We start from the raw sequence: 25,722 nt of genomic DNA on the forward strand, positions 1-25,722 counted from the left end.
ATTTTAGCTTTTTTCACACAGTTTATCTACTACCCTTCATGCATTTCTTCATTAGCCTCAGAACATCATGTGGAAAACATTAATGTTATCTGCACAATGCAAGTAGAAGAGTTGCAGCCCAGACATGCAATGAAAATCTGCCTTGAGTCCAGGAGGAAATCACTGGAAATGCAGCAGCAGAATCCGTAAGTCCTACATCCAAGTTCTCCAAGTGCCTTGACTAATTGAGATTCTCTCCTTAAGTCTCTTGTCAAATTATTTATAGTTGATACGTTCATATCATTGGTAAGATACAAAACATTTCTAAATATATCTGGTCAAATCAAATGACAATTATGCCCTTAGTTAAGTTTGCCAGACAATGCTTTGCCAAAGAATGTTTGCCAAAAAATGTTTTGACCGAAGAAAGAGGAGGAATCCAGAGCATCTGCCAACCAGACTCTATAAAAGTGTCTTTGCAGCGCTCTGCCCTGTCTCCAAGAAAAGTTTCAAGGTAAGTGTGCTGGGTCTAGTGATTTGTTGAAATTAGGCATCCCCCTTTATTGCATATCGTGCACTATATTCTTCCCTCTGAAACTGGTTTCCAAATAAATTTTTCCATCTGCTTTCAAGGCACCTGTGTATTTTCTACCTATACCTTTTTTTTTAATTTTACATAAGAATTAGAATGTTCCTTTAACATAATTCATATTCTCGAATGTGACACTGTACAACCTGTAAAGCCAACGTACAATCTGTACAGTGTCACAGGACACAAATAACATCAATTTTTAAAAGGTTATTCTGTATTATTCAAGGATGAAAACAAGATTTTTCTCTTCTGGGTTTAAATCATTAAACAGGAAGAAGGCTAGTTTTGCTAGTTTTAGCAATTCTATTATCTGCCTAATTTTAAAACATTGGAAAAGGTCTCCTTGCAAGCAATGTGCATTAATGATCTATTGATGCTACATTTCTTCTCTCCCACAGGGTTCTCTGCCAGGGTTCTCTGCTGACGAGCCTTCAATAAAGTGCAACCATGACCTCTCCTGATGCTGAGATGGCTGCCTTTGGGGAGGCAGCTCCTTACCTCCGAAAGTCAGAGAAGGAGAGAATTGAGGCCCAGAACAAGCCTTTTGATGCCAAGACATCTGTCTTTGTGGTACATCCTAAGGAATCCTTTGTGAAAGGATCAATCCAGAGTAGGGAATCAGGGAAGGTCACTGTCAAGACTGAAGCTGGAGAGGTGAGCAAAAACTAAGGCTTAAAAACTGTGTGTAGATCCCAGTCTCAGCTCTCAGCTGACGTACATTCTTTCTTCATCTGACAGACCCTGACCGTGAAGGAAGATCAAATCTTCTCCATGAACCCTCCCAAGTATGATAAAGTCGAGGACATGGCCATGATGACCCACCTCCATGAACCCGCTGTGCTGTACAACCTCAAAGAGCGTTACGCAGCCTGGATGATCTACGTAAGTACCAGCAGCAGTCTTCCTTTGGGCGGCTAGGAGGAACTGCTCTGCCAGGCTAAGTGGAAGCCAACGTGCTGTCTCCCTTCCTCGCAGACCTACTCGGGTCTCTTCTGCGTCACTGTCAACCCCTACAAGTGGCTGCCGGTGTACAACCCGGAGGTGGTGTTGGCCTACCGAGGCAAGAAGCGCCAGGAGGCCCCTCCACACATCTTCTCCATCTCTGACAATGCCTATCAGTTCATGCTGACTGGTGAGTTGCTTGGTTTTCTTTAAAATTTTTTGGCTGTGAACACTTGTAGAGGAGAAGAAAAGTCTTTTCACTGCAAAATAGTTCAGGTTAATGGTGTTGGGAGGGTGGATGCCCTCTCATCATTAGAAATATTTTCTTTACGGGACACCATCATTGAGATTATGTTTCTAACCATCGATGTTAGAATTTACTGTCCAAGATATTTGGAGGATATGGTTTAACACTGAATACATTGTCGGATTTTCCTTCAAAAAAATTCGGATAAACTTTTAAAGTTGTGTTTATTTCTTAGTTGGGAGGATTGTTCTTTGAATGATTTGCTTTGCAGGACTGAAAGTCACTAGGGTGGAGTTCTGTAAATTAGATTGAGTGTAAAGGGAAAGGCAATTCAACATTGAAGCTGCCTCCCTTTTTATCCCATTGATACTTCCTCCCTCCCTTCCTTCTCAGAAACAATTTCTTCTTTTCCATTCATTAATATAAATGGAAGCAATAAGAAAGAAGGGTAGTGAAAACTTTTCTAGCATTGTCTAAATCTCCAGACTTTCAAGAAACTGTAGATTAGTCAAAAAATATTAAACAGAGAGGTATATTTTAATTTGTTAAAATAAATCTTGTTCCCCCCCTCCCTTCCCAATTACTGTATTTAATTCTGTAGCATTCATAGTGGTAAGAAGGTTAATTGGAAGATAATATGTAGAAAATGGAACAATAATAAATTGATGTTTAGTTAGTGTGTCTTATTATGGAAGTATTTAGGTAGGTCATCATACTTTTACTCCTGCTGGCACCTTCAAGAGATGTGCAGGACATTGGTGAACGCCAACCCAGACTTGTCCACTGGGAGTTAGTTTCCTAATGGCTTAGTTTCTTCAGACTGAATGAAAATTATTGGAAAACACCATCCTAGAGGCATAGAACAGAAGTAAATCATCCAGCAAAAAGCACTTGCTTTGAAAGCCAGTCCAGCTACACAGCCTACTAAGGAAGGTTATTAAACACACACAGACTTTCTTCAAAACGTACCTCTGGCTAGTTAACTGTGAAAACACAAGAAGGCATGCAAAATTAAAGGTTTGAGAACAACCTGCAGCACACATAAAAACTTATGCTTATTTCTTTTTCAAATACATAAGGAGTGGAAGGGCTTAAACTGAGTCTGTAGAGTCTGTACTGACACAGTCAAAATTTAAAAAGACAACTTGGAAAATATAAAGTCATATCAGAACAACTAAATGAGATTTTCATTTGTTTACCTTAAAGCAGTGTGGGAAGTATTCATTTCTGGAAGTCCTCCTTATAATGGGATTCATCAGAGGAACAACTTCTAATTGAAATGTCCTTAAAAAAAACAACAATAAAGTAAACACTAGCAAATTGCCAGGATAGAATTCAACCAGGCATTCCAGTGGAACTCTACAGATCAAAAATTCTCACTGAAAATAGCCTGGAAAATCGCAAGTGTTACACTAACTTGTAAAAAGAGTTGTGAGGGGGTTTTAAGGAACAGAATACCAGTTAGCTTGATTTTTGTAAAAGGCAAACTGCCAGCAATTTTTAAACAAGGCAATTACTGGGCATGTGAATACATGTGACTTACCAAGAAAAAAAAGATGCATTTTTTTTAAAAGGGAAGTCTTGCATTACAAAACCACTGATTTTTTTTAACAAAGGAGAACTGGTCAAGGTAATCTATCTGAATTCAGCAAAGATCTTCAGTACAGCTGATAAAGCAGCTATTCTTAGCATAATTTTTTATGCTTACATTTGCTACCAGCTATAGAATTAAGAAGATTCAAAAAGAACTGGTTAAGAAAAAGGAAGACATGGTAAAAATATTTTTTTTTTTTCAGTTTTCATAGTGCAAAGATTTTATCAATGAAGTCACACTGAGATGCATTCTGGGACTTCTGCTGTTCAACATTTTTTTAAATGATCTGGAAATGATAATGCTTTCTGATGTGACTGAGTCTCTCAGGCCAGTAAAGTTGAATTCTAACAGTGAAGAATTTCAGAGGGACTTCATGACATTAAATTATCAAATTATTATTCAGTGATGTGGCAACAAAGTTTGGTCAACAAGAATGTAAAATGATGGACATAGGAGAAAAACCCAGAAGATGGGCTCATTGCTGACAACTACTGCTTCTGTTATATATATCCTTTAATAGAGCTTCAAAAATTTTGGCTCAGTGATCAGAAATCTACAATATAACAAGTTAGAAGTTTGCAATCACTGAGAAAGAAGTAGAGACCAAAACAGAAAACATCATTATATCATGATGCTTACCCAAGGACTATCTGCACTTTGTGTACTGTATGCATTTCTGCCCTTCCTTTTTCAAAAAAGAATATAGTAGAAATGGAACAGGTCAAGACAAAGATGAAAAGGTCTCCTAAAGGTATGGCGGGACATCTGCTCAGATAACTCTAGATAAATGATTCGTGCTACTTTATAAAATTATGCATGGCATGGAGAAGATGAATAGACAAGAAAAGAGTAAACGAAACACCAAGCTCAGCACCAACCACATTTTTTTTCTTCACACAATAAGTGGTTCAAAAATGGAGCAGACTGGATGATAAAACTTGAAGCAATGCAAAAAGAACTGAGCATGAGTTAAAACAGCAACCAGACAAAATTCTGGAAAGCAAACTCAGCCCAAGCTCTTACACATAAAAACATCAAATATAGCTTTACAAGTACCAAAATTTCAATATTTTGGAGTATGGGAGAGTATTCTGGTAAAAGGCTACTACAGGCTTATGCTGTTTTTGTGATTTTCTTTAGGTAACACTCAATTGGCTGCTGACAGAAAAACTGTCTGGGGGGGCTATGGACTGATCAGGAGTGGTTGTTCCTATGTTACAAAGTTTATGAGAAGCACCAGATCCAGTTCACTTTAGCTTACAGATAGTTCAATTAATCAGTAACTCTACAAAAATACTCCTTAGTTAGAATCCTTTTCATAAAGAAAATGAACAGCTTTACATGAAGAGAATATCCAGAAAAAGAAGCACGTATGCTACACCTGACATCCACATCAGTGTCGACATGTCGGCTTCCCAGGTACACCTGGGAACTTTAAAGTATTCAAAAGGAATTAGAGGTGAAGGCACACAGTTTATGAAAGGAATTAGCTGGCTACTGCTAGTGCATCTTCTAAAAGCCCCAGGAATATTTTTATCCAGGATATTCATGATGCATATTAATAATCTGCCTCTTTCACAGATCGCGAGAACCAGTCGATCCTGATCACGTATGTACACTCCCTGCTCGGGTCCCTGCGGGGCTGTCGGGTGCCAGGGGACCTCCTGCCTGACCACACGCTCTCTGCCTCTCTCTTTGGTTTGACAGCGGAGAATCCGGTGCAGGGAAGACTGTGAACACAAAGCGTGTCATCCAGTACTTTGCAACAATTGCAGCGAGTGGGGAGAAGAAGAAGGAGGAGCAGCAGTCAGGCAAAATGCAGGTGAGTCAAGAAGAACAGACTGAAGGTTCGACGTGCAACTGCCATGTCAGCTAAACACTGTAACTGAATAATTATCATCCTGCAGGGAACGCTTGAGGATCAAATCATCAGCGCCAACCCACTGCTGGAGGCCTTTGGAAACGCCAAGACCGTGAGGAACGACAACTCCTCACGCTTTGTAAGTTGTTGCTTTGGACAAAATCTCTCCCACTCATTACAAGAAAAGCGATGGCCCCTGGCACTATTCCATGTAAAGGAGACATCAAAAGAACCCATCCAGGCTGAAATGCTGCTGCTTCTCCTTAACAGGGCAAATTCATCAGAATCCACTTTGGGGCCACGGGCAAACTGGCTTCTGCTGACATTGAAACCTGTAAGAGACTCTCCTGGCCTCATCCCATTCCTTCCTAAATTCCCACCTCCTTGTGCATTCCTGTGCCTCACTCTTTCTGCCTTCCTTTGCCAGATCTGCTGGAGAAGTCCAGAGTCACTTTCCAGCTCAAGGCAGAAAGAAGTTACCACATATTTTATCAGATCACTTCCAACAAGAAGCCGGAGCTAATTGGTAGGAAGGATCATTATGACTTTTTGCGGAAGATCGCTGAGCAACAGTTCCCTCTATTACCTGGTTGGCTAAACTAAGCCTGTGCCTTGCCTCTTCCTGCTTTCAGACATGCTCCTCATTACCACCAACCCTTTTGATTTCCACTTTGTGAGTCAAGGTGAGGTCACTGTTCCCAGTATTGATGACCAGGAGGAGCTCATGGCTACAGATGTAAGTAACACAGCAAAAAGGTACCTACTGTACATGTCTCAAAGGTGACATAGGTGACCTACTAAGGACACGTATTTTACTTCATTGTTTTGACTGCAGAGTGCCATTGACATCCTGGGCTTCACTGCTGATGAAAAGACTGCCATCTACAAGCTGACAGGGGCTGTCATGCACTACGGGAACTTGAAGTTCAAGCAGAAACAACGAGAGGAGCAGGCAGAGCCCGATGGCACAGAAGGTATCAGCACATTCAGCAACTGACTTGTTCAAAGAACTTCTCTGTTTGCAGAGATGATATGTTAGCCTCCAAGCACAGGCCTTTGTTGGCCTGAGTCACCACATAAAACACCGAGGAAAAACATCTTTGTTCATTGTCTATCTAACTGCAGAGGTGCTTCCCTGATCATGGGAAATACCATTACTTTATCCAATGGATACTCCCCAAACACACACAGCCTGAGAGGGGGAACTTCAACCTCAACGCAGGCTCCCTCTCTCTCTGTAAAACCTTCAGACACTAAGTCACCATGACGTGCAATCATATTTTTAGTGAAATAAATCCTGCATTCTTTGCTATGCAGAAATCATCTTTCCACAGAAAAAGAAAGTGCTGCATGCATGCCTCGTGTTGCCAGAGGGTTTTTGCGGTTCTTCTAGGACCTTCCAGATTCAAGCTATTCCTATCCAAGCCACACCTGCTCTTGCTTTCAAAGAGGGCCATCATTAGCTTCCAGAATTTACATTCCTTCCCAGACGTTCTGTATGAGACCAGTCCAATGCTTTTCCATTTCTAGAACAGGAACAGCAGAGTTTTTCACACTGGCCAAATTCTAGCCATTGTCCAAAGATAAATGCTCCTCTCTCTCTCTCTCTCTCTCTTCTGCTCTTTAGTGGCTGACAAGGCTGCCTACCTGATGGGCCTGAACTCAGCTGAATTGCTCAAAGCCCTGTGTTACCCCCGAGTCAAGGTTGGGAACGAATTCGTGACCAAAGGTCAAACTGTAGAACAGGTAAATAGAAGATAGTTTGAAAGTGCTCTTTCAGTACTTGAGCATTCTTTTTTGACCCTAGGAGGTAACTCTGGTCCTTTCTTCTCTGCTTTAGGTGAACAATGCAGTTGGTGCCCTGGCAAAAGCTGTCTATGAGAAGATGTTCTTGTGGATGGTTATTCGCATCAACCAACAGCTGGACACCAAACAACCCAGACAGTACTTCATTGGTGTGCTGGACATTGCTGGCTTTGAGATCTTTGATGTAAGGAGCAAGGATTTAGCACCATTGTCAAGGGAGGGCCAGGGATGGGTCATGAGGACTCAGAAACACCCTTCTTTTTAAGAAGATTCAGAAGTTTATCCTCCTCGTCTGCAGTTTCTAGAAAGCCCTCCCTCCTCTCTGTCACAGTAACACCCTCAAATGGCTTTACTAACAACCACTTTGATTCTAGCCTTGTCAACAGGCAGAAGGCGGCTCTGCTTTCTGGCTAATGGTCTCAGAGACCCTTGAGCTTGCAAAAGTCTTAGGCTTTGCAAACAAAGAGACAGCTTGAGGACTAAGGCTCACACAGATGTGGGCCAAAGGTGTGGATGCTCTTGGAAGAGCCAAGGAAAGGGTAGTGCTATGGGAAAGTTCACAATGCTACATGATGTTGCAGCTAAGGTTCCTGAAGGATTTGCTTTTGAGTAGCACAGTAAAAAAGAAATGTTACTTTTAGCGTGATTTCAAAAGTAATAACAATAAAATCTTTCAAGAATGGTAGATTTTGCAATAGAAGCCCTGCTAAGGAAACACATGCTGTTACAGTATGGTTAGGAGTGGTGTTTCAGCTGGGGAACTTCAACAGCATTAGGAGAATGCTAGGAAAAACCTGTGGTGTTTGCCACACCTTGAGAACCTGTGCACCTCTCCTTGCTTTGGACAGTTCAATAGCTTTGAGCAGCTGTGCATCAACTTCACCAACGAGAAACTGCAACAGTTCTTCAACCACCACATGTTTGTGCTGGAGCAGGAAGAGTACAAGAAGGAAGGGATTGAATGGGAGTTCATTGACTTTGGGATGGACCTGGCTGCTTGCATCGAGCTCATTGAGAAGGTACGTTTTCCATACAAGTGTACGATGTATTTTGGAATTCTGTGATGTTTCTGGGCCAGATTCATCTCCGGAAGAACTCAGGGCTGGGCATTCAGTGTCAGTTAAATGAAATATTTTGCACTGAGATTTATTTTAGTCTGGGGAAGAGAAATTAGGAAATGCAAATCTATGTCATCAGTCCTGCATTACCTGGTCTTCAAGCCTGGAAAAGGTAGCCTGGACTCCCACCAACAGACTTCTTCAAAACCAACTGGAGTCAGTCTCCTTTCCTTTTTCCCGTGAAGACTCAATCAGAACTCCACAAACAAATTTGCGAAATAAATATCATCTTCATAGAATCATGGAATTGTAGAATACCAGGTTGGAAGGGACCTCAAGGATCATCTGGTCCAACCTTTCTAGCACAATCTAGATGAGATGGCTCAGCACCAAGTCCAGCGGAGTCTTAAACGTGTTCAGCGTAGTGGAGTCAACCACTTCCCTGGGGAGATTATTCCAATGATTGACTGTTCTCATAGTGAAAAATTTACCTCTTGTGTCCACTTGGAATCTCCCTGGGAGTAACTTGTACCCGTTACCCCTTGTCCTCACCAAGTGACTCCTTGTAGAAAGGGAGTCTCTGTCATCTTTGTAGCTCCCCTTTAGCTACTGTTACATGGTGATGAGATCACCTCTAAGCCTCCTTAAATCTTGCCTGATTTCCCAAAACAACTGGGCCTCTTGTAGCTATTTTCCCAATTATTTTTCCCTTTACCACTTCTCCCTCTAATTCTGCTCCCAATTCTAACCTGAGCCATACAGACGTTCTTACCAGTTCTGTGAAGGCACTCTGCAGGAAGGTAAGGACAGGTGGAAATAAGCTCCCTGGCTGAGAACAGCGCCTGACAAACTTGGGCCCTTATCCAGGCTGAGATGCTACCAGCAACACACTGGTATCTTTGATGTTCATAGCACATGCTTCACATCATTATCATCTTTCTCTGTCACTTCTTGTGGTACCTTCCAGCCCATGGGCATCTTCTCCATCCTGGAAGAGGAGTGCATGTTCCCCAAGGCAACTGACACCTCTTTCAAGAACAAGCTCTATGACCAGCATCTGGGCAAGTCCAGCAACTTCCAGAAGCCCAAGCCTGCCAAAGGCAAGGCTGAGGCCCACTTCTCCCTTGTGCACTATGCTGGTACAGTGGACTACAACATCTCTGGCTGGCTTGAGAAGAACAAGGACCCCCTGAACGAAACTGTCATCGGGTTGTACCAGAAATCATCCGTGAAGACACTGGCTTTACTCTTTGCCAACTATGGTGGAGCAGATGCAGGTCAGCTCTGTGAAAATTGTACTTTCAATGTGGGAAAATGTTGACAGGAAGTCAAACAGAAAGACCTAAATGTTTAAAAATTGTTTTCTCTCTGTAGTTCAATGTTCAACATCACTATTTTAAAATTGTTTTCCCCTTCTTTTGATTACAGAGGGCGGTGGCAAGAAGGGTGGCAAGAAGAAGGGTTCTTCTTTCCAGACTGTCTCAGCTCTTTTCCGGGTACGTAGTGGTTTCCTCGTTTCTTCTCTTTTTCCTTGAAGAAAGGGAATTTAAAATGTGAAAAGTGATGTTGCAACTCTTGAAGTCCTATAGCAAGAGCATGAAGAAGATGATGTACTATAGGTAAATTTTCTTTCCATTTAAATGATGGACTAGGTTCTTCTCTTTTTCAACGTGGAATGATATTGTCTCGTTAAAATACCAAAATGAAAACTCCTTCAAATCGTTGAGGATGTTGTTATTCAGATCTTTTTTCCATACACCTCTACTTTTTAAGCTAAATATGACATTGAAATAGGTCAATTCCTTTCAGCTATTGCACAGAGTTCAGAATGTTTTACCAAATAGAGTTTTTGGACTTCTGAATCTTTTCAATACTGCTACCATGCACAATTCATCAGTAATGGGGCAGTTCTGAAAAACAGAGAGGCTGGCTTTCGGATTATCACACATAAAAGCCTAACCAGTATATTGATTCAGGAGGGCAAGCAGAGGGAATTGTTCATGACTTTCGAAGCCATGACTCTCAGGCTATCAAATGCGCTGTATCCCGGCTTTTGTAAATAATAAATTATGATGACACAGTAACCAAATTCTGTTTCTTTTTCATAGTAATGTTCCATAGCAAAAGATGGATGAAAGCATAAGCTTTTGTACATTAATATGGAAATTTTGGAATTTAGTTTAAATCTGACAAATTAAGTCCTTTCCATGGATGAAATACATGCAGGTGCAGGGATGCACATCTTTAGTTTGTTGATCTAAACTTTACCTTGTAATCTCACAGGAGAATTTAAACAAGCTGATGACAAATCTACGCAGCACTCACCCCCATTTTGTACGATGCATCATCCCAAATGAGACAAAAACACCTGGTAAGGGGATCCAATACGAGGAAAACTCAAGGCACAGAAGCTCTTCTCCCGAGTATCAAACAATGGGGTCGTCACTACTGCTGTTTGTTAGGTGCCATGGAGCATGAGCTGGTGCTGCATCAGCTGCGGTGTAACGGCGTGCTGGAAGGGATCAGAATTTGCAGGAAAGGATTCCCCAGCAGAGTCCTGTATGCTGACTTCAAACAAAGGTAAGAGTGCTCCACCTTTCTCCCCGTTCTTTTCCTGTTCCACTCCTTCTATGTCCTAAATTACTTAAGTAATATATTTACTACACAGTTTAGTGTATACACAAATCACATTACAGAAATCTACTACTGGAAAACAATGAGATAACTTTAAATTTTTCTTCACACATCCACTTCACATTTGAACAAGAATACATGTTTCCACCCAATGTCCTAAAAATGCCACTGAACTGTCTCTAGGGAGGTCTGTCCCTATCAGCGATGGAGTCAGCTGTTGCTGAAACTAACCACCTGTTGCTGAGATCAGATTGAGTATCCTAACACAAATATTTAACAAGGAATGGGTTTCTAATATAAAAATGCTTCACTACCATTTCATGATGGTATGACATGCCTGATGATCAGGATTCCCAGAGTCCATCTGACTTAACAGTATGAAGCTTTCACTTACACTCTCTTGAAAGAATGGACTGTCCCTAATACATGACAGTACTCAGTCAGACAGTCAGCTGTTGCTGAGAAGGCTGTGGGGTTCAGTCACAGTGGTGGTCTCAGTAATGGGCATTTCTGTTTTCTTTTACAGATACAGAGTGCTTAATGCAAGTGCTATTCCAGAAGGTCAGTTCATGGATAGCAAGAAGGCTTCAGAGAAGCTTCTTGGGTCCATTGATGTGGACCACACCCAATACAGATTTGGTCACACCAAGGTAGAAACAAACTCTGTGTTCAAAAACTATGTGCCTCTTTTAGGAACTACCTGAGCCTGATGTGTTACAATGTTCCATTTCTTAAGGTGTTCTTCAAAGCTGGGCTGATAGGTCTGCTGGAGGAGATGAGAGATGAGAAACTAGCAGAGATTATGACCATGACACAGGCCAGGTGCAGGGGCTTCCTGATGAGAGTGGAGTATCGGAGAATGGTGGAGAGGAGGTAGACATTTCTCACCCATGTATCTTGTTCTCATGATACTTGGCTAACTGAGTCTAAATTCAGCATGCAGAAAGTATGCAATAGCCATGTGAATTTCAATTCAGGGACTCAATCTTCTGCATCCAGTACAATGTTCGTGCATTCATGAATGTGAAGCACTGGCCCTGGATGAAGCTGTTCTTCAAGATCAAGCCCTTGCTGAAGAGTGCAGAATCTGAGAAGGAGATGGCCAACATGAAACAAGAGTTTGAGAAAACCAAGGAAGAGCTTGCAAAGTCTGAGGCAAAGAGGAAAGAGCTGGAGGAGAAAATGGTGACCTTACTGCAGGAGAAAAATGACCTGCAGCTCCAAGTGCAGGCGGTGAGCATTACCATTCATTTGTCCCTGGGAAAAGAATGATATACAGTCAGAATGCTTTTTAACCTACACAGAGACTCAGGGGAAGCTGACTAACATGCAGTAGAAAACAGTTGAAATCACACACTCCAATGCTGAGTAACCAGGCACTGGCAGGGGCATGGTGAGTCTCATGGCAGCCCCACCTGAGACTCGGCATTCCTGCTATCTGAGGGAAGAGCCATGTAACACTAGCCAACATGTAATCCACAACAGCGAGCTCTGAACTGGAAGGGAAGTATCTCCATCTACGCAGCTTTCAGAGCAATGGATCTGTCTAATAGAGTCAAGGCAAACCTGGGAAGGCCCCATTTTCCTACTTACAGGTACACTGGAAGGCCTTGATTACTTTCCGAAACAGAGATACTTCCCGTTCAAAGTCCATTAGGAAAAAGGCAGTTTCTTCACACCAAACAGAACACCACTTGCTCCACTAAATTATTCTCGCAAAGCCTCTTCTCCCCAAATATTACGAGGTTTGTGAGGAGCCAATGAAAAAGAAGCAGCTGTTGAATACTGTTTCTGTCAGCTGCCCTCTCTGTGAGGCATTTTTAAGAGACACAATTGGCATCACTGTTGATTCCAGATGACAGGGTTTCCCAGTAGACACCGGGCAACATCTTGCAGTTGCTGGAGCGGAAGACCAGGTTCGGCCCCCATTTTAACAGATGCCTACTCAGTGACAGAAAAGACAGAGAGGAGAAACTTCAAAACATTACAACCCACAAAAATCTGTGTCTCCCCACCAGGAAGCGGACAGCTTGGCTGATGCTGAGGAAAGATGTGACCAGCTCATCAAAACCAAAATCCAGCTGGAAGCCAAAATTAAGGAGGTGACTGAAAGGGCTGAGGATGAGGAGGAAATTAATGCTGAGCTGACAGCCAAGAAGAGGAAACTGGAGGATGAATGTTCAGAGCTGAAGAAAGATATTGATGACCTCGAGTTAACGTTGGCCAAAGTGGAGAAGGAAAAGCATGCCACTGAAAACAAGGTACACACACAGGGAGGCACCTAAAGGGTGAAGGGACAGATGCCTCCCACATCAGCCTGGTACCCTCAGAACAAAGCTAGGTTTGGAGCATACCAGGAGCATAAGAGCAGGGCAGCTAGGCAGCCCCCCAAAAAACCAAGCTCTTGGCTAAGGACTGCAAGGTGAAAAGGTCACTGCATTAGCAGTCACGTCTTCTACACAGGCTTTTGGCACTTTTTTACAATCAACAGGTGAAAAACCTCACGGAGGAGATGTCAGCCCTGGACGAGACCATTGTGAAGCTGACAAAAGAGAAGAAAGCCCTCCAAGAGGCCCATCAGCAGACACTGGACGACCTGCAGGTAGAAGAGGACAAAGTCAATACGCTGACCAAAGCTAAGACCAAGCTGGAGCAGCAAGTGGACGATGTAAGCACATACGTAGCTAAATGAAAAAGAAGGCTTTGTAGAGGAAAGTGTAGCCAGCAGAGCACTGACGGTCTTGTTCTTTGTAGCTGGAAGGGTCCCTGGAGCAAGAGAAGAAACTGCGCATGGACCTTGAGAGAGCTAAGAGGAAACTCGAAGGAGACCTGAAGCTGGCAAATGACAGCATAATGGATCTGGAAAATGATAAGCAGCAGCTGGATGAGAAACTGAAGAAGTAAGTGCGGCTGTGGGGCACCTGAGTGCTGGGCTGGTGCCCTTGTCTTCTTCCTTTGAGCTCTAACACGGTTTGCTTTGCCCAAAGGAAAGACTTTGAAATCAGCCAGATCCAGAGCAAAATCGAGGATGAGCAAGCCCTGGGCATGCAATTACAGAAGAAGATCAAGGAGCTGCAGGCAAGTCTCTGGTCCTTCCCCTCTTTCACCCAGTCTCAGGTCAGGTAGGAGGAGGGCACGGGTGTGAAGGGTCCCTAATGTTCCCCAGGCTCGCATTGAGGAACTGGAGGAGGAAATTGAGGCAGAGCGAACTTCTCGGGCAAAAGCAGAGAAGCATCGGGCTGACCTCTCGAGGGAGCTAGAGGAGATCAGCGAGCGCCTGGAAGAAGCAGGAGGGGCTACTGCAGCTCAGATTGAGATGAACAAGAAGCGTGAGGCAGAGTTTCAGAAGATGCGCCGTGACCTCGAAGAGGCCACGCTGCAGCACGAAGCCACGGCTGCCGCCCTGCGGAAGAAGCATGCGGACAGCACAGCTGAGCTTGGGGAGCAGATCGACAACCTGCAACGAGTGAAGCAGAAGCTGGAGAAGGAGAAGAGTGAGCTGAAGATGGAGATTGACGACTTGGCCAGTAACATGGAGTCTGTCTCCAAAGCCAAGGTATAGAATTGCAGTAGAACATGCTCACAGGGCCAAGGTATGGCACAATAGGCTACATCTCCCAGCCACATTCTCATAAAAAAGTCCCTGCTGCTCTGATAAGGCAGAGTCCAGGTGTTCATTTCCTTTTCTTCCTTGTATCTGCTATGTAGGCAAATCTGGAGAAGATGTGCCGCACTCTGGAAGATCAGCTGAGTGAGATTAAAACTAAGGAGGAGCAGAATCAGCGCATGATCAATGACCTCAATACGCAAAGAGCTCGTCTGCAGACAGAATCAGGTGAGACATCCTCATTCCTGAGGTGCAAGGGGCGGAGCTGCACGCCATGCCCATACCACACAGTATCTCAGAGCTACTGGTCACAGGGGTTTACAGGAACAAATATCATTAATAGTCTCGTTCCTTTTCTTCACCTTACCTTTCCCAGGTGAATATTCACGCCAGGTGGAGGAGAAGGATGCTCTGATTTCTCAGCTTTCGAGAGGCAAGCAAGGCTTTACCCAACAAATTGAGGAACTCAAGAGGCATTTAGAGGAAGAAACAAAGGTGAGGATATTTAGTATAAAATTATTTTTTCTGGGGATAAAACTGTTCTTTCAACTAGTCACATCACCCCTAAATGAATCTGGGAAGTCTTGTCTACAATATTTTGTGTTTTAAAACCAAAAGGGATTCAGCGTTCTTTCCCCAAACACACGTGGTACTGGAGGGAACAGCAGCAGTGCACATACCCCAGCTCATAAGCTAGAGGGGGAAGGAAGCATAATGATTTTGATGCTGGAGGAAGTCATCCACAAGGCTTTCATGAGTTTCTGACGATACTCTCCAAGGGAGGATTCAGACGCACACGTCCAAATATTTAGAGAAACAGCAGCTTACTGTCCCCAGAGCACCTGTCACTAACACATCCTGATCCTCCAGAACACACTGATGAAGGCTTCATCAGCTCCCAGCTTTGCAGTTGCCTAATGAGAGTTTCATTCTAATTCCACTGTCGGTTTCACTGTCAAGAGGCATCTCAAGTCAAGTATTCAGGTTACCAGCCCCAATGTCCCCACAGGCCAAGAACGCCCTGGCCCACGCCCTGCAGTCTGCTCGCCACGACTGTGACTTGCTCCGGGAACAATATGAGGAGGAGCAGGAAGCCAAGGGGGAGCTGCAGCGTGCCCTGTCCAAGGCCAACAGCGAAGTGGCCCAGTGGAGAACCAAATATGAGACGGACGCTATTCAGCGCACGGAGGAGCTGGAGGAGGCCAAGTATGTGGCAAGCAGGATGTCAAATGGCTGGAGAAGACGGAGACTGTCAAGGGAAATTGGAAACTGGAGTCTCTGAGAGTGGAACAGGACAGGGGTGGGACGAAGGCAGGGCTATACTGTCTTTGTGGTAAAGGGGAGAGAGGGAGGGAGAGGAGATGGGTGCTGTGGAAAAAATGTAGATTGGAAGGACAAACATAGCCTTTAGGGCTAGAAAGGCTAAGACAGGCCGAATACTCAGTAGGTGCTAAGACACAGAAGTGATAGACCCTTGAGGCTGCATGCAATCTTGAAACACAAAAAACACTGTGAAAAGCGCTAGGCTCAAAGGCCCCAAAGCGGCCAACGGCCCTCTTGTGAACAGTACAACATTGGCTCCCGTCTAAGCGCTAACCTGGAGCTGTGCTTATCTCCTCCCAGGAAGAAGCTGGCACAGCGCCTGCAGGATGCAGAGGAACACGTTGAAGCCGTCAATGCCAAATGTGCCTCCCTGGAAAAGACAAAGCAGAGGCTGCAGAACGAAGTGGAGGACCTGATGATTGACGTGGAGCGATCGAATGCTGCCTGCGCAGCTCTGGATAAGAAGCAGAGGAACTTTGACAAGGTCTTTTGGGCTCCAGACCTGGGGCTCCTGGGCAGGGCATCCCCTCCTCATTGCCACATCCATACTCATGCCCTGTTTCTCTTCAGATCCTGGCAGAATGGAAGCAGAAGTATGAAGAAACGCAGGCTGAGCTGGAAGCCTCCCAGAAGGAGTCTCGCTCCCTCAGCACGGAGCTGTTTAAGATGAAGAATGCCTATGAGGAGTCCCTGGACCACCTGGAAACGCTGAAGCGTGAGAACAAGAACTTGCAGCGTAAGTCCCTGGGCCTCTGCTCCTGGCAGGGCTTTCTCACTCTGCACCACTACCCACCGCTCCACATGGGTCTGTGCCTGCAGGTCTGCAAAGCTGCCTGTCCCCTTGGTGTGGCAGGGCCCTTCCCATTCTGCCCTGTGCCTGACCATGCCCTTGGTCTTTGTTCCCACAGAGGAGATTTCTGACCTCACGGAGCAGATTGCCGAGGGAGGAAAGGCGATTCATGAGCTGGAGAAAGTCAAGAAGCAGATTGAGCAGGAGAAATCTGAAATCCAGGCTGCCTTGGAGGAAGCTGAGGTACATGCCTGTAATCACTGGTGTCTGCACTAAAAATAGGAGCAACAGGGAAATATGGCTAAAAACTGCTTGGTCCCCCTCTGTTCTGGCTGGGGAGTGCAGCCAACTGAGATTCCCTGAAATGTTCTGTAATGACTTAGAAAGCAAGCAGTAGCTTCATTGACGTTACAAATGTTTGTGTCCACTTGTCCAGGCCTCCCTGGAACATGAAGAGGGCAAGATCCTGCGCCTCCAGCTTGAGCTCAACCAGGTGAAGTCTGAGATTGACAGGAAGATAGCAGAGAAAGATGAGGAGATCGACCAGATGAAGAGAAACCACCTCAGAATTGTGGAGTCCATGCAGAGCACCCTGGACGCTGAGATCAGGAGCAGGAATGAAGCCCTGCGGCTGAAGAAGAAGATGGAGGGGGACCTGAATGAAATGGAGATCCAGCTGAGCCATGCCAACCGCGTGGCTGCAGAGGCACAAAAGAACCTGAGGAACACACAGGCAGTGCTCAAGGTGCGTTCAGCAAAGCTACAGGAAAAGACAAGACATCCGTGACATTTTTGGCACCCAAGCGCACACTGCCGCCTTGCAACTTCTCTTGCCTCTTTTACAGGATACCCAGCTACACTTGGACGATGCTCTCAGGACACAGGAGGACCTGAAGGAGCAGGCGGCCATGGTGGAGCGCAGAGCAAACCTGCTGCAGGCTGAAGTTGAAGAACTAAGGGCAGCCCTGGAGCAGACGGAGCGGTCGAGGAAAGTGGCTGAGCAGGAGCTTCTGGATGCCACTGAACGTGTGCAGCTCCTCCATACCCAGGTCAGGCACGCTGCTGGAAATTAATCCTGTCAAGAAGGGATAACACAGAATGCGATTGCTATGCATCTTGTAAGTGATTACTATGCAAACACTTGAACAGCCATGCTGCGATACGGCCAGTCTAGCCAGCCACCCATGTCTGGTTTGCTGCTATGGCTCTAAAGAGGACTCTTGCATTAAAGACTTTCATAAACAATACTCACACTTTTATCTCTTGTCTGGAGGCATTAGGTCTAACGGTAAAAATCATGTCTTTCCGGTTGCACAGAACACCAGCTTGATCAACACCAAGAAGAAGCTGGAAACAGACATCATGCAAATTCAGGGTGAAATGGAGGAGACACTCCAGGAAGCCCGCAATGCTGAAGAGAAGGCGAAGAAGGCCATCACAGATGTGAGTTGAGGGCTCCTTTCATTGCTGATGGTGGGTGTATTCTCCCCCAAAATGTCTCCAGCCCCAAAATGGCTTTGACCCTTTGCTCTCATCAGGCAGCCATGATGGCTGAAGAGCTGAAGAAGGAGCAGGACACCAGTGCCCACCTGGAGAGGATGAAGAAGAACCTGGACCAGACGGTGAAGGACCTGCAGCACCGTCTGGATGAGGCTGAGCAGTTGGCTCTGAAAGGAGGCAAGAAGCAAATCCAGAAGCTGGAAGCCAGAGTGCGTAGGGCTGCTATTTGTGCATGAGTGAACATGTCACGTAAGCATCCAGCAGGGAAGCTCCAAAGATGGGCTTCTCATTGCAGGTGCGGGAGCTGGAAGGGGAGGTTGATGCTGAGCAGAAGCGCAGCGCTGAAGCCGTGAAGGGTGTGCGCAAGTACGAGAGGAGGGTGAAGGAGCTGACCTACCAGGTAAGGCAGGAGGCCTCTGCGGGCTGACAGAGTTTTCTCAAAGCAAGTGAAATTTTGCCACACCATTCCCAAGGGCAATTTTTATCCTGATGTGGTGGGAAACCAATAATTAATTCTCTTTGCTGCTTACCAACCACTCTAGTCCGAGGAAGACCGGAAGAATATTCTCAGGCTCCAGGATCTGGTGGACAAGCTGCAAATGAAGGTGAAATCCTACAAGAGACAAGCTGAGGAGGCTGTAAGTATTGCCTGGTGAATGGGCAAGAGCCACCTTCCATTGGGGCAGCACGCTCCTTGAGATGAGTATGAATACCAGGAAAGGGTCATGAAAGAAACTCCCAAGACACAACAGTCTTGGCCACGCAAATTTGCTATCGTGTCATGAGGCCTTGCTGAGTTGTGGGCACCCTGCAGCTGTCGGGGATGAACTGAGGGAAGTTCTGCAGCCTGTTTTATACAGGAGGTGAGACTAAAGAAACTCGGGGGCCACATCCACTGACTGAGAAGTTCATGAATCTCACTAATCTACAGCAGAAGGCTTCAGGGTCTTTCTCAACCTAATAAGTTACACTGACAGCTGGGCAGCAAGTAGTGGGAGACTAAGTACACAAATGACAAATCCCAGTGACAAAAGAGTTCCTCAAGCGTGACACAGTACCGGTGAAGCTTGTCACAGGGGGGTCCTGAATAAGGGAGGATGAGGAGGTCTGTGTGAGGCTTATGTGTAAGCAGTGGTGGGTGGGGGATGGAGGTTTGTGCCTTCCCCCAGGGAAGAGCCACAGCCCTGCAAGGCCGAGGCGCGGGAGGAGTGAAACCCCTGCCCTGGGCTCCTCACCACCAACTCCCTCTCCCTGCACAGGAGGAGCTGTCCAATGTCAACCTCTCCAAGTTCCGCAAGATCCAGCATGAGCTGGAGGAAGCCGAGGAGCGGGCTGACATTGCAGAGTCGCAGGTCAACAAGCTCCGAGTCAAAAGCCGGGAGTTTCACGGCAAGAAGATAGAAGAGGAAGAGTGAGGATGTCATGAGGCAGCAAAGTGACCTGAGGGCTGCACAAAATGTGAACCTCTCGGTCACTTTCTTCTGCAATGAGTCTTTGTAACCATGTCGATGTCTAGGGAATAAAGACCGTAGAATCCTTTGCATACAGACCATGAGCACCAGCTTTCATTTGTTTGTCTTTTTACTGGTTAGGTCTATATCATCATTACACAGAAATGTTTGAAAGGTTTTTTGAAATGGGCATGTGGACAGGGAGATCCAGCTGATCTAATTGACTGGGATTTCCAGAACCTTTCAGCAAGGTATCTCAACAAAGGCTTTTAGAGAAGTGCTGAAGCATGGGCTAAGACGGAAGCTTCTCACTCAGATAAATAACCCTCAAAGACACAGAATGAAGGAAAAAAGTTATTTGTGCTGGGGTGTGTGCTGTTCAAGCTATTGATAAAGCAAGTTGAAGAGGTGTTGAACAGGAAGAAACATCATGTTTCCCAATGAAAGAACGCTATGCCAGGCAGTAAAGACAATGACTGATACCTAAGAAACACAGAAGGCTTTCATGACACTGAGCAAACAGTGCCATTAAATAGCATACAAAGCTCAGTGCCGTCAAAACCACAAAACTATCTGCGTGGGGAAACATAATGCAGTGTCACGTATAAAAAGATGGACTCTGAGCTGACAATTACCCTTCAGGAGCAAGGTCTTCCACATGTGCTGCATATCTGTGTGAAAATACCCACTCATTTCTCAGCAGTGGTAGCGGAAGAGAAAATAAGAAGAGACAAACTGAATCTGCAAGGAATTCTGATTCCAAAGGCAATCAAGTTGATCAGACGCATGGAGGGGCTTCCATAGGAGGACCAATTAAACAAACCCAGAGACTTAAGAGAGGAAAGGAGAGAGAACTGAGTGGGCATACAAGACAATTATAAAATCAGCACAGTGTGGAGAGGCTTGACAGGGATCAATCTTCTAACTGGCTCTGGCATGAAAAGAAACAGGAGAGTGCAGAAGGCGGAAGGCGGATGGCCGCGTGCGTGCGTGTGTGTGTGTGTGTGTGTAAATCAAATGAAACTACCTGAAGGCAAGGTATTCAAAACCACAAAGATGTGTGGGTTCTTCACAAAGTATGCAGTTAAGCTGTGAAACTCCTTGTCACTGCAAACTGAAGGCTTGCATGGATTCAAAAGAAACTTGGACATGTTCATGGAGAAGAAATCTGCCGGAATTTACCAGCTGCACAGAAACCCTATCCGTGGTGCAAAGGCTCAGAGCTGTATAGAAAGACAGAAGTTCACAGAGTACTTGAGGGTTACAGCATGCTTGGTTTCTCTTTTCTTACAAGCCTATCTACTGCCAGCAGAGCACAAATCCATTTGGGGGATGGGAGGGCATCCTCTGCTCCAAGTTTGTTTTGGGGTGGAAGATGAGGCTGCCAGTCAGGGGCAGAGGGATGAGCATATGGTTTGGGAGGGATACGGAGGCTTCTGGGTTGCTCTCATGAGTTTGCAGTCTATGCTCTGCATAACTTGCTCTCTGGGTGCCTCATGCCTGGTTTAGGTCTTGCCTAAAAGGCAAATTAAAAAAAACTTGACCTCTAGCTATGACTGCGGTTGCCTTGGAGCTGCATTGTCAAGCAGAGAGCAATGCAGAGGAAGCTGACTATCACCTGCTTGGTCAGGCACGGCATGCAGACCATGGCTGTGCCCAGGCCCGAGGTCGGTGGTCTCCAAAAACTTTGGCTCTCTTCACCTACAAAGCTTTCAAAGGAGAGCCTGCCATTGGAGCTCTTGAGGTTTCCTGGGAAGTGCTGAGGGTTGACAGTGGTCCCTCAGCCACTGTGTGCCAAAACCACTGTCACAGCATGGGCTTTGCTTCCAAAGGGCAAAGTGAGCTTCCCGTGAGCTTTGCTCACTCTGCTGGAAACTTCCAGCCCACAGCTCCGTGTCTGTATGGCTAAGACAGAATTATCAAAATGAGTCTTCAGTTATCTGTCTCCAAGACACAAACTCACCAACACACCAGTAATATTGAGGTTGTCCTGCTCTCAGTAGTGAGGATGAGAAAGCAGAAAGCCCAGACGTCTCCGTCATTGCCATCTGAAAGAGGGACGAGAGTGAGCTTTTTCGGACCTGATCAGTTTTCAGCCACAAAGAGCTTAATAAGTCCAGCTAACATCTAGCAGTGATGCTGGCCTAGCTCTTCCTTCCCGTGACATGTTAGAAGGCTTCCCACGGTTCCCTAGTAGGCTTCAGATTTCTTTCACTCCATTTTAGTCTCTGCACTCATGCTCCATGACAGAGACCAGCCTGACTCTGTTTTCGGATACTGTCTTTGCCATCAGTTTATCTTCTTTTCACTCCTCCTTCTGAACACCTGAGCATCCTCTGTCCATCCTGAGATGCTTCAGTTCCTTAAAATCTCCATTACTGCAGAGCAGCAAATACGATTTTTTTCCATTAATAGCAAAAGGCTTGAGGGTATGTATTGAACTGACAGTGCATGGTCTCAGGGCTTGCCCGGTCCTGAAGTGGTTTTAGATTGTTTTAATAACTGTCGTAGTAGTCAAGCAACTATTACCTAACCTGTTTTAGGTTAAGCTTTGTGAATACCATATACGACAAAGGTCTGACCAGCCTTGGGGGTCACTGCATAATAAAGAGTTACCTTTTGTGATAACTGAGGCAGGGGAAGCTACTCTGCACCTTTTAAACTTCAGGTGGGAACCAGGAAAGGGAAGCAGACTGTGATAAGGAAATAGATGAAAATAAACTCAAGCAAACCCAAGACCAAGTAGGAAGAAATCCCTGCCGCACCGTGCTCCTCCTGGCAAAGACTTGAGGATGCTGCTTGCTCATAGTAGGCTCCCTCCTTACTGCACCACCATTCTTAAGAAAGACTGACGAGTCAACCTTAGGACAGAAAGTCGCGTTGGGAGGGTAAGTATAATACCACACAAAAGAGTCTGTTACAAAAAAGTATTGTGTATAGAAATTTTGACTGTTTTATTAATGAGGCTTTTCTATATCAGTGAGAGGATTTTTATTCTTAGAATGGGAACTTAGATTCACATATATGGTATGTACCAAACTGCTGTCCATGGTGCAAAGGCTCAGAGCTGTATAAAAAGACAGAAGTTCAGAGAGCATTGGAGCGTAACAGCTGTTAGAATTTGGGAGAATGGAGTGCATCCTCCACTCCAAATCCATTTTGTAGGTAGAAAATAAGGCTGCCAGTCATACATACACGCACCAATTGAGGTACCTCAAGAGCACACAGGTATAAACACATAGCTGTTGAATCCCACTGTTTTCATGCAAGACATGATTGGATTGCAACAGTAACAGCACTACTGGACCTCCCTAGGAAAGCTGGGAGAAATAAAGTCCAGCATACATCAAAACTGAAGGTTACTTTTTGTTGACTTGGGATTTGCTGCCATACATGGAGAAGAGGAGCCATTTTTCCCCTGACATGCTATTTTTGGAGTCAGGCCGCTGTCACTAGTGCTGATGCCTAGTGAGGAAATCATCGCTCCATAAGGGCCCACAAAAGATAATATCTCAAAGAAAGTTTTAATAGATGCAGTTGGTGTTCTCCCCCATATGGACTGTAGAGGATCATGGATCTATGACAATCTGAACAAGAAATAGCATGTTGTCTCTCCCAAGCACAAAAGCAGCATTCCAGTAGCAGCACCAGCAAGAGGACCAGCAACAGAATCTGGAAAAGCCTTTCGCCAACAATTTTGTCAGAAAAGCTCAATTCAGCTGCTCTGTTCTACAGGCACCAGTGAATCCCTCTGACAGAAATCCAGGAACATTGCCAGCTCCACGAGCAGAGTTGAGCTCCCTGTCACACCCCCCCATGGGGCAGAGGAATCACCTAGCACCTGAGCCTTGCTGTTAGGTTCTCATGACCGTGCTCTTACACCTCCTGCAGAATAGGCATGCCGCAACCCCCTCGCCATGCCAGCAGCACAGCCCCAACATCAGCACAGTAGTGCTGGGTAAACATGGTCCAGCACACAGGAAGGCTTTGGAATTGGAGCCCAAAGAGGTAAAGTCCAAGCTTGGCTAATGTGTGAGGCCGAGAGCAGCGTGGGGTCATGGGATGGCTCTGCTCTGAGACCCTGTGAGTCACCCTGCAAGATACTGCCTCACTGGAGGCACTTCTCAGGGAGCTGAAGAGACTGATCTGGAAGGAGGGCAATATACACCTGTGCTGCCTGGCCAAGCAGTGACCAAGTGAAGGGGCCGTTGCAGCTTGAGCTGGAGAGGATATGAGATACATTTTCCCAAATCTACTTGCTTAGAGCTCAGACAATGTCCCTGTCTCTCGGGTTAAACTCAGACCTTGCCAAGTACAAGCCTCATGGAGAGAAAGGTGTGTCCCCAGCAGCCTTTAATGGGGTGAGCAGGGAATCTCCTCCAGACAGGGCATCCAACACTGTTAGAGCACCCTGACGCTATGGCTGCTGGCTATCTGGTGGCACGTCGCCATCGTTGCTTCATTTCTGACCCATTTCCTTCCCTGTTTTTACCCAAGAGGCCTGTTCCCCTCCTCACCTGCCCTGCAGCAGGAGCCCTCCAGTTGCTTTGATGGGTGTTTGGAAGGTCACCTTCTCAGCCAGGACTCACTGCCCAGCAGCGATCGCTTCCAGAGACGTTAGCTGAGAACATAAGAGGAGTCTGAGTAACTGTGCAACTCGGGCACTCGTTCAAGTGCAGCCCAACTTCAAATGACGGGTCTGTCCTACCGGCCACTCTGCTTGCCTTTTCAGTTAGACAGTCTGGTCCTTCTCCACTGAGATGCTCTGTCTCTTTTAGGCTGCAGAAAGCCATGTAAGAGTGTCGTCACTGGAAAGAGAAGACACGACCAATAGATAAAGCTGTGAATCAAACTCCCCGAAGGAAAGATGCCTTCAATTCGCTTTTCCCTGCTGTGAGGTCACGGAATACCTGCAGAAATTGGTCCCTGAGTGGAGAAGCAGCATGAGGAGATGGCAAAAGGCCATCCCAGTCTCTTCATGGCTATCCTGAGATAGGATATATCTTAACCAGATAACACACAAACACCTACGTGGAGTAGACCTGGTGTGCTAGGCATGAAGAAAGCCCTCCTCATATTTAATTCCACATGACTCAATGCCCATCAGCAGAATAAACAGGCTTCTTAACGAGGAAAGTGCGTCCGTAGCATATACAGGCTCCAGCACTCAGCCATGTCTTAGCAGAAGGGCAGGGAAGAGGAGTTTTCCTCCAAAGGATTAGGGTGCCGGCATTTCTGTTCAGCCTGGGCTAGCATTCCTGGGAGTTCTCCTTTTACACAGAGGACCGCTGTCTGAAGAAACACTGCTGAAGTGGAGGCTGGGCATTCCCTGTCAGACTGCCCATTGGGTCTGGTGACATCTCTCTCAGCATGCCTAACAAGTAACTGCAGCATAAACTGACAACACCATTTGAAAGCTGCGCTTCTTACAGTGGATGTTTTCAAACATCTTTTGTCTCTGCCGGTGCTGGAAATGCTTTTGCTGCATCTCTAAGCACGCTGGGTTCAGTGCTGAACAAATGCAATCCCTACCCGTTACTGAATGCAGGTTTACGATAGCTTTATTTTTTCACCTAAGAAGTGCCATACAGCATCACTCATGTGAGGCACCATCCCATTAACCCTGTGAGCAGGAAATCCGCTCTGTGAAACAAAGTAACAGATCTGGAAAGAAGGAAGGAAGGAAGAAAAGAAGGAAGGAAGGAAGGAAGGAAGGAAGGAAGGAAGGAAGGAAGGAAGGAAGGAAGGAAGGAAGGCGGGAAGGAAGGAAGGAATTGTGGATGCGTTGGTGACACACTGACATCTCACCTCTGCTGTAGCTCCCTCTTCAGCAGCCAGTGTTCTTTATCAAGTCTGCCTTGCTACACACTAGCTTGAAGCTAGATCTTCCATGCCACACGATCCGCTGGTGATTCACAAGGTGCGCTGATCCCTGCAGGCATGCTCTGCTAATCCAGACAGCATGGCTGATAACACCAGCATGCTGCAAATCCCACAGGGACTGCTTTTGCAAAGTCATCTACCGGAACCACAAACTCTACCCCATCGTTCTGGGCTTAGCAGAAGGGTAGCAGGTTGAGTGCTGTCTCACAGAAGCATTTTGGAAACAGCAGAGAGAGGGTTTGACTGCATCTTGGCCTTTGATGTTTCCAAGGGTGGCTTATTACTTCACCAGGGACACGTTAAGTATTGAACGTAACAGTATGTGTAACTCCTACGTGAAACAATGGTTCCAGCAGCAACTGGGGGAAAAGCCCACCATTGACTGGGAACAAACACTGTGGGGCCCAGGTCCAGGAACAGTTTTCTGCCAGACCTCAAAGGGCTAGCTGAGGCCT

General features: G+C 45.7%; 1 protein-coding gene across 1 annotated transcript; it reads left to right on the forward strand.

The window, feature by feature from the left end:
* The first annotated feature begins 1,158 nt into the window (after positions 1-1,158).
* Positions 1,159-19,482, forward strand: LOC309597301 (myosin heavy chain, skeletal muscle, adult-like). Its single transcript, XM_082326560.1, has 38 exons — positions 1,159-1,225; positions 1,310-1,453; positions 1,547-1,703; positions 4,936-4,963; positions 5,062-5,176; positions 5,262-5,354; positions 5,486-5,549; positions 5,643-5,741; positions 5,848-5,951; positions 6,051-6,189; positions 6,843-6,961; positions 7,056-7,205; positions 7,870-8,040; positions 9,047-9,356; positions 9,508-9,575; positions 10,363-10,450; positions 10,542-10,659; positions 11,240-11,363; positions 11,450-11,586; positions 11,691-11,946; positions 12,732-12,974; positions 13,205-13,381; positions 13,468-13,613; positions 13,701-13,791; positions 13,880-14,269; positions 14,422-14,548; positions 14,697-14,815; positions 15,330-15,526; positions 15,944-16,127; positions 16,214-16,379; positions 16,552-16,676; positions 16,870-17,178; positions 17,279-17,482; positions 17,751-17,876; positions 17,972-18,142; positions 18,229-18,333; positions 18,476-18,571; positions 19,193-19,482. Exons 2-38 carry the CDS (start codon positions 1,343-1,345, stop codon positions 19,346-19,348), a joined length of 5,583 nt encoding a protein of 1,860 aa, XP_082182686.1. The 5' UTR covers positions 1,159-1,225; positions 1,310-1,342; the 3' UTR covers positions 19,349-19,482.
* Positions 19,483-25,722: the final 6,240 nt, after the last annotated feature.

Source organism: Platalea leucorodia (genome assembly GCF_965183815.1).
Source record: "Platalea leucorodia genome assembly, chromosome: 14".
NCBI lineage: Eukaryota > Metazoa > Chordata > Aves > Pelecaniformes > Threskiornithidae > Platalea > Platalea leucorodia.

Bases quoted from the DNA above. Each gene is read 5' to 3' on its own strand.
- LOC309597301 (XM_082326560.1), top strand. From the start codon at position 1,343: ATGAACCCTCCCAAGTATGATAAAGTCGAGGACATGGCCATGATGACC. The intron at 1,454-1,546 runs GTAAGTACCAGC...CCTTCCTCGCAG, and splicing joins ACGCAGCCTGGATGATCTAC to ACCTACTCGGGTCTCTTCTG. The intron at 11,587-11,690 runs GTAGACATTTCT...ATTTCAATTCAG, and splicing joins CGGAGAATGGTGGAGAGGAG to GGACTCAATCTTCTGCATCC.